Here is a 9670-nt window from a genome sequence, read left to right on the forward strand (position 1 = left end):
CTATTCAATATACAGAATATACAGTACACAATCTCTCTGTCTCACTATTCAATATACAGAATGTACAGTACACAATCTCTCTGTCTCACTATTCAATATACAGAATATACAGTACACAATCTCTCTGTCTCACTATTCAATATACAGAATATACAGTACACAATCTCTCTGTCTCACTATTCAATATACAGAATATACAGTACACAATCTCTCTGTCTCACTATTCAATATACAGAATATACAGTACACAATCTCTCTGTCTCACTATTCAATATACAGAATATACAGTACACAATCTCTCTGTCTCACTATTCAATATACAGAATATACAGTACACAATCTCTCTGTCTCACTATTCAATATACAGAATATACAGTACACAATCTCTCTGTCTCACTATTCAATATACAGAATATACAGTACACAATCTCTCTGTCTCACTATTCAATATACAGAATATACAGTACACAATCTCTCTGTCTCACTATTCAATATACAGAATATACAGTACACAATCTCTCTGTCTCATAAAGTGTTTGTGTGTATTTGTTTGTGTTTGTGTGTTTGTTTGTGTGTGTGTGTGTGTGTGCGTGTGTGTGTGTGTGTGGTGTCTGCGTGTGTGTGTGTGCGTGTGCGCGTGCGTGTGTGCGTGTGTGTGTGTGTTTGCGTGTGTGTGTGTCTGCGCGTGTGTGTGCATGTGTGCGTGCGTGGGTGTGTTTGCGTGTGTGTGTGTGTGCGTGTATTGATTGTTCCTGGTGTGTCAGAAAATGAGCATCAGAGGATCGATGTCAACAACAAGCAGAGACCAGATGAGAGGAAAGGGAGGGACTCATTCATCAGCTTGTTTTGATTGGACGTTGTGTTGTACATTCTCCATGTGCTGAAATGATATTATGGAGAAACTGAAATCCCTGTCTGGTTTTATCTCTCTACTACAGAGCCGTCTCGTTGGACAATCAGCTGGTTGTCTTGTCGGCCAGGGCGGATGACGTGGGGAGGTATTACGTACAGGCGGTCAACGAGCTGACTGGACAGAACCGCACCTCTCCCTCTGTCTACCTCAGCATAGCTGGTAAGAACAGTCATTTACAAAAATCTGTATATACACAGGTACACTACACCTCCACTATACACTATACTGTCCTCTATACCTCCACTATACACTATACTGTCCTCTATAACTCCACTATACACTATACTGTCCTCTATACCTCCACTATACTGTCCTCTATACCTCCACTATACTGTCCTCTGTACCTCCACTATACTGTCCTCTGTACCTCCACTATACACTATACTGTCCTCTATAACTCCACTATACTGTCCTCTATACCTCCACTATACTGTCCTCTATACCTCCACTATACCTATACTGTCCTCTATACCTCCACTATACTGTCCTCTATACCTCCACTATACTGTCCTCTATACCTCCACTATACTGTCCTCTATACCGCCACCATACTGTCCTCTATACCTCCACTATACTGTCCTCTATACCTCCACTATACTGTCCTCTATACCTCCACTATACTGTCCTCTATACCTCCACTATACTGTCCTCTATACCTCCACTATACTGTCCTCTATACCTCCACTATACTGTCCTCTATAACTCCACTATACTGTCCTCTATACCTCCACTATACTGTCCTCTATACCTCCACTATACTGTCCTCTATACCTCCACTATACTGTCCTCTATACCTCCACTATACTGTCCTCTATACCTCCACTATACTGTCCTCTATACCTCCACTATACTGTCCTCTATACCTCCACTATACTGTCCTCTATACCTCCACTATACTGTCCTCTATACCTCCACTATACTGTCCTCTATACCTCCACTATACTGTCCTCTATACCGCCACCATACTGTCCTCTATACCTCCACTATACTGTGCACTATACCTCCACTATACTGTCCTCTATACCTCCACTATACTGTCCTCTATACCTCCACTATACTGTCCTCTATACCTCCACTATACTGTCCTCTATACCGCCACCATACTGTCCTCTATACCTCCACTATACTGTGCACTATACCTCCACTATACTGTCCTCTATACCTCCACTATACTGACCTCTATACCTCCACTATACTGTCCTCTATACCTCCACTATACTGTGCACTATACCTCCACTATACTGTCCTCTATACCTCCACTATACTGTCCTTTATACCTCCACTATACTGTCCTCTATACCTCCACTATACTGTCCTCTATACCTCCACTATACTGTCCTCTATACCTCCACTATACTGTCCTCTATACCTCCACTATACTGACCTCTATACCTCCACTATACTGTCCTCTATACCTCCACTATACTGTCCTCTATACCTCCACTATACTGTCCTCTATACCTCCACCATACTGTCCTCTATACCTCCACTATACTGTCCTCTATACCTCCACTATACTGTCCTCTATACCTCCACTATACTGTCCTCTATACCTCCACTATACTGACCTCTATACCTCCACTATACTGTCCTCTATACCTCCACTATACTGTCCTCTATACCTCCACTATACTGTCCTCTATACCTCCACTATACTGTCCTCTATACCTCCACTATACTGTCCTCTATACCTCCACTATACTGACCTCTATACCTCCACTATACTGTCCTCTATACCTCCACTATACTGTCCTCTATACCTCCACTATACTGACCTCTATACCTCCACTATACTGTCCTCTATACCTCCACTATACTGTCCTCTATAACTCCACTATACTGTCCTCTATACCTCCACTATACTGTCCTCTATACCTCCACTATACTGTCCTCTATACCTCCACTATACTGTCCTCTATACCTCCACTATACTGTCCTCTATACCTCCACTATACTGTCCTCTATACCTCCACTATACTGACCTCTATACCTCCACTATACTGTCCTCTATACCTCCACTATACTGTCCTCTATACCTCCACTATACTGTCCTCTATACCTCCACCATACTGTCCTCTATACCTCCACTATACTGTCCTCTATACCTCCACTATACTGTCCTCTATACCTCCACTATACTGTCCTCTATACCTCCACTATACTGACCTCTATACCTCCACTATACTGTCCTCTATACCTCCACTATACTGTCCTCTATACCTCCACTATACTGTCCTCTATACCTCCACTATACTGTCCTCTATACCTCCACTATACTGTCCTCTATACCTCCACTATACTGACCTCTATACCTCCACTATACTGTCCTCTATACCTCCACTATACTGTCCTCTATACCTCCACTATACTGTCCTCTATACCTCCACTATACTGTCCTCTATACCTCCACTATACTGACCTCTATACCTCCACTATACTGTCCTCTATACCTCCACTATACTGTCCTCTATACCTCCACTATACTGTCCTCTATACCTCCACTATACTGTCCTCTATACCTCCACTATACTGTCCTCTATACCTCCACTATACTGTCCTCTATACCTCCACTATACTGACCTCTCCCCTTAGCTCTTTAATTGCCCTTCAGCTGTAAAGAGGAGGAGGAAGAGAGAGAGAGGAGGAGGGGGAAGAGAGAGAGAGGAGGAGGAGGAAGAGAGAGGAGGAGGTAGAGAGAGAGGAGGAAGACAAAGAGAGGAGGAAGAGAGAGAGAGGAGGAGGAGGAAGAGAGAGGTGGAGGGAGAGAGAGGAGGAGGAGGAAGAGAGATGAGGAAGAGAAAGAGAGGAGGAGGAGGAAGAGAGAGAGAGGAAGAAGAGAGAGAGAGGAGGATGAAGAGAGAGGAGGAAAAGAGAGGAGGAGGAAGAGAGAGAGAGGAGGAGGAGGAGAGAGAGAGAGAGGAGGAAGAGAGAGAGAGGAGGAGGAAGAGAGAGAGAGGATGAAGAGAGAGAGAGGAGTAGGAGGAAGCGAGAGAGAGGAGGTGGAGGAAGAGAGAGAGAGGAGGAGGAGGAAGAGAGAGGAGGAGGAAGAGAGAGAGAGAGAGGAGGAAGAGAGAGAGGAGGAAGAAGAGAGAGAGGAGGAGGAGGAAGAGAGAGGAGGAGGAAGAGAGAGAGGAGGAGGAGGAAGAGAGAGGAGGAGGAGGAAAGGAGAGGAGGAGGAAAAGAGAGAGAGGAGGAGGAAAGAGAGAGGAGGAGGAGGAAGAGAGAGGAGGAGGAAGAGAGAGAGAGGAGGAGGAGGAAAGGAGAGGAGGAAAAAAGAGAGAGGAGGAAGAGAGAGAGAGGAGGAGGAAGAGAGAGAGAGGAGGAGGAGGAAAGGAGAGGAGGAGGAAGAGAGAGAGGAGGAGGAAGACAGAGAGAGGAGAAGGAAGAGAGAGAGGAAGAAGAGAGAGAGAGGAGTAGGGGGAAGAGAGAGAGAGGAGTAGGGGGAAGAGAGAGAGAGGAGGAGGAGAGAGGGAGAGGAGTAGGAGGTAGAGAGAGAGGAGGAGGAGGAAGAGAGAGAGGCAGAGGAGAGAGAGGAAGAGAGAGGAAGAGGAAGAGAGTGAGAGGAGGAGGAAGAGAGAGAGAGGAGGAGAAGGAAGAGAGAGGAGGAGAGAGAGAGGAGGAGGAGGAAGAGAGAGAGAGGAGGAGAAGGAACAGAGAGGAGGAAGAGAGAGAGAGGAGTAGGAGGAAGAGAGAGGAGGAGGAGGAGAGAGAGAGGAGAAGGAGGTAGAGAGAGGAGGTGGAAGAGGAAGAGAGAGAGGAGGAGAAGGAAGAGAGAGAGGAGGAGAAGGAAGAGAGAGGAGGAGGAGGAAGAGAGAGAGGAGGAGAAGGAAGAAGAGAGAGGAGGAGGAGGAAGAGAGAGAAAGGAGGAGGAGGAGGAAGAGAGAGGGGGAGGAATGTGATGTGTCCCTTGTGGCTGTGTGGTGTTTTAATTAGACTCTCTTTATGGGGCTGTATGCTGTGGTTTACACTGTCACACACACTCACACACACACACACACACACACACACACACACACACACACACACACACACACACACACACACACACACACACACACACACACACACACACACACACACCTTCTCCATGAAAGTGGACCTGACAGCGTTTTAGCAACATGAAATCTTGTTAACATGTGTTGCTCTACACCCCAGGAATAATCTGACAAGCCACCACTTAGATATGGTCATTTTCACCTTTTAAATTCATAGACTGTTTGGGAATGACGTATAGTAAAGAATTTGTGTAGATATAGCAACATAGAGTGGGAAAGCGGCCGTGCATTTGGAAAATGAATAGACACTGCAGTAAATAAAACCTAATAAATACATCTGCCACAAGGGGCCTGTTGGGCCTGTCGTCATTCACTATGAACTGGACTGTGTGTTTACAGGCAGTTTGAACTGGACTGTGTGTTTACAGGCAGTTTGAACTGGACCGTGTGTTTACAGGCAGTTTGAACTGGACCGTGTGTTTACAGGCAGTTTGAACTGGACCGTGTGTTTACAGGCAGTTTGAACTGGACTGTGTGTTTACAGGCAGTTTGAACTGGACCGTGTGTTTACAGGCAGTTTGAACTGGACCGTGTGTTTACAGGCAGTTTGAACTGGACCGTGTGTTTACAGGCAGTTTGAACTGGACTGTGTGTTTACAGGCAGTTTGAACTGGACTGTGTGTTTACAGGCAAAAGCCAAAAGCCACAAAATACACCTGAATGGATTTCTGTAACTATGGAAACACCACGGTAGTCCTCTGACAGAACTTTACCGTCCTGTTGATCAACAACCATGAAAAGCCAGGCTCTCTTTCCCTCAGTTATGCACATCAACAGCAACAAGATTCACAACTAATGGTAGCCAGAGCAAGATGAGATCAAATCTAACCAAGGAACATTAGATAAATCCTCTGAAAACATTTTTAGCTAATTGGTCGTTAAAATTGCACTGATAAACGATGGGAAATTGTAGCCCCCTCGACCTTCTGCAGCTTGCCTGCCAATGCATGCTTGTCCCAACCAAGCACCAAAGCTAACTGGCTAACGTTGTCTAGCTACTTCCAGACACAAATGAGAGAACACCTCCCTCTGACCATTTTACTCACCATAGCAGAGCTGGTTAGGCTGTTTACACGTTATCTACTTGACCATTTTACTCACCATAGCAGAGCTGGTTAGGCTGTTTACACGTTATCTACTTGACCATTTTACTCACCATAGCAGAGCTGGTTAGGCTGTTTACACGTTATCTACTTGACCATTTTACTCACCATAGCAGAGCTGGTTAGGCTGTTTACACGTTATCTACTTGACCATTTTACTCACCATAGCAGAGCTGGTTAGGCTGTTTACACGTTATCTACTTGACCATTTTACTCACCATAGCAGAGCTGGTTAGGCTGTTTACACGTTATCTACTTGACCATTTTACTCACCATAGCAGAGCTGGTTAGGCTGTTTACACGTTATCTACTTGACCATTTTACTCACCATAGCAGAGCTGGTTAGGCTGTTTACACGTTATCTACTTGACCATTTTACTCACCATAGCAGAGCTGGTTAGGCTGTTTACACGTTATCTACTTGACCATTTTACTCACCATAGCAGACTTTCAGTAGAGGAATTGGATGGTCAAACCTATTGGCCAACTCGCAATGGAGTGGAGGCCTGGTCTGCTCAATGTAAATCAGGGTGGCGGTTTTATAGGTGAACCTAGAACAGGCTTGTCACATGACGCCTGGTCCTGTCCGTGTCCCTGGGGGCGTGCCGATGACTGATTTAATCTTTGAACATAAATACATTCTATCACATTAACCTGTTTGGGATAGGGGGCAGTATTTTCACGTCCGGATAAAAAACGTACCCGATTTAATCTGGTTACCACTCCTACCCAGTAACTAGAATATGCATATACTTATTACATATGGATAGAAAACACCCTAAAGTTTCTAAAACTGTTTGAATGGTGTCTGTGAGTATAACAGAACTCATTTGGCAGGCAAAAATCTGAGAAGGTTTCATGCAGGAAGTGGCCTGTCTGACAAGGTGTTGTTGTTCTTGCTTCTGTTTATTGAAGAGTCAGGATCTTAGCTGTAACGTGACATTTCCCACGGCTCCAATAGGCTCTCAGAGCCCGGGAAAAACCTGAACGATGACGAGGCAGCCTCAGGCTGAAACACATTATCGCCTTTTCCAAGTGGCCCATCAGAGGACAATGGAATTAGGCGCGTGCCCGATTCGACCCAGTGATATATTTTCCTTCGGCTGTTTATCTAATTGCAGATTCCCGGTCGGAATATTATCGCTTTTTTACGAGAAAAATGGCATAAAAATGGATTTTAAACAGCGGTTGACATGCTTCGAAGTACGGTAATGAAATATTTAGAAATCTTTTGTCACGAAATGCGCCGTGCGCACGACCGTTATTTACCATTGGGATAGTGTCTGGGACGCACGAACAAAACGTCGCTGTTGGAACATAACTATGGATTATTTTGGACCAAACCTACATTTGTTATTGAAGTAGAAGTCCTGGGAGTGCATTCTGACGAAGAACAGGAAAGGTAAGACCATTTTTCTTATAGTAAATCTGATATTGGTGAGTGCTAAACCTGCTGGGTGTCTAAATAGCTAGCCCTGTGATGCCGGGCTATGTACTTAGAATATTGCAAAATGTGCTTTCACCGAAAAGCTATTTTAAAATCGGACATATCGAGTGCATAGAGGAGTAATGTATCTATAATTCTTTAAATAATTGTTATGCTTTTTGTGAACGTTTATCGTGAGTAATTTAGTAAATTCGCCGGAAGTTTGCGGGGGGTATGCTAGTTCTGAACGTCACATGCTAATGTAAAAAGCTGTTTTTTGATATAAATATGAACTTGATTGAACAAAACATGCATGTATTGTATAACATAATGTCCTAGGTGTGTCATCTGATGAAGATCATCAAAGGTTAGTGCTGCATTTAGCTGTCTTCTGGGTTTTTGTGACATTATATGCTAGCTTGAAAAATGGGTGTCTGATTATTTCTGGCTTGGTACTCTGCTGACATAATCTAATGTTTTGCTTTTGTTGTAAAGCCTTTTTGAAATCGGACAGTGTGGTTAGATTAACGAGAGTCTTGTCTTTAAATAGCTGTAAAATAGTCATATGTTTGAGAAATTGAAGTAATAGGATTTTTAAGGTTTTGAAAATCGCGCCACAGGCTTCAACTGGCTGTTACGTAGGTGGGACGAATTCGTCCCGTCTGGTTAAAAAAGGCCCTAATGATTTATGCTATACAACGTTTGACATGTTTGAACGAACGTAAATATATTTTTTCCCCTCGTTCATGACGAGAAGTCCGGCTGGCTTAGATCATGTGCTAACAAGACGGAGATTTTTGGACATAAATGATGAGCTTTTTTGAACAAAACTACATTCGTTATGGACCTGTGATACCTGGAAGTGACATCTGATGAAGAGAATCAAAGGTAATGGATTATTTACATAGTATTTTCGATATTAGATCTCCCCAACATGACGTCTAGTCTGTATCGCAACGCGTATTTTTCTGGGCGCAGTGCTCAGATTATTGCAAAGTGTGATTTCCCAGTAAGGTTATTTTTAAATCTGGCAAGTTGATTGCGTTCAAGAGATGTAAATCTATAATTCTTTAAATGACAATATAATATTTTACCAATGTTTTCTAATTTTAATTATTTCATTTGTGGTGTTGACTTGACTGCCGGTTATTGGAGGGAAACGATTTCCTCAACATCAATGCCATAGTAAAACGCTGTTTTTGGATATAAATATGAACTTGATAGAACTAAAAATGCATGCATTGTCTAACATAATGTCCTAGGAGTGTCATCTGATGGAGATTGTAAAAGGTTAGTGCATCATTTTAGCTGGTTTTATGGTTTTGGTGACCCTGTCTTTGAATTGACAAAACATTACACACAACTCTTGTAAATGTACTGTCCTAACATACTCTAAATTTATGCTTTCGCCGTAAAACCTTTTTGAAATCGTAAAACGTGGTTAGATTAAGGCGATGTTTATCTTTCAAAGGGTGTAAAATAGTTGTATGTTTGAAAAATTTGAATTTTGACATTTATTTGGATTCAAATTTGCCGCTCTTGAAATGCACCTGCTGTTGATGGAGTGCACCACGGGTGGGACGCTAGCGTCCCACCTAGCCCATAGAGGTTAACATCAGTACACAGCATCTCAATGTATTACAAAATAGCTTTATCCTTATTAATACATTCTATACAACCATTTGGATGCAAGTCCCATAGCTGAGGCTATTATATAAACAGTTTTATGGTAATATGGCTATATTGTCTCTTCTGAGTATCACAAAATTGTACCAAGCGGACCAGTTCGTAGCTGGATTCTTCACCAATGTTTTATACCTTCTCCAGAACATAAATGTCATTCGGTTCCCCAATTCTGTGAGTTGGAAGAATTTCCTGTGTCTCTCTATGAACCATGTGGCAGGAGATTCTCCTCTGGAATTTTACAACCCCTTCACACAGGGCCTGGGTGGGGGGAGGTAGGTTGGGGGATGGTGCAAGGGGGGAGGGGGTCAACTGTCCTCCCTGTACTCAAAGAGGGCAACGTCATGACAACATGCATCACAAAAACCAAAAGTACAGCTAAAATATTCACTAACCTTTGATGATCTTCATCAGATGGCACTCATAGGACTTCATGTTACACAATACATGTATGTTTTGCTCGATAAAGTTCATATTTATATCCAAAAAC

The 9670-nt window shown here is 43.2% G+C and overlaps 1 protein-coding gene across 1 annotated transcript in view; it reads left to right on the forward strand.

Moving 5' to 3' along the window:
- LOC145850448 (protein sidekick-1) overlaps positions 1–9670 on the forward strand; it is a 340167-nt gene that overhangs the window by 205100 nt on the left and 125397 nt on the right. Inside the window, exon 5 of the mRNA XM_082958398.1 lies at positions 939–1072. Coding sequence (XP_082814524.1) covers positions 939–1072 — 134 coding nt within the window. The remainder of the gene's footprint in view (positions 1–938; positions 1073–9670) is intronic.

Source organism: Salmo salar, chromosome 12 (assembly GCF_965601325.2).
Source record: "Salmo salar chromosome 12, fSalSal1, whole genome shotgun sequence".
NCBI lineage: Eukaryota > Metazoa > Chordata > Actinopteri > Salmoniformes > Salmonidae > Salmo > Salmo salar.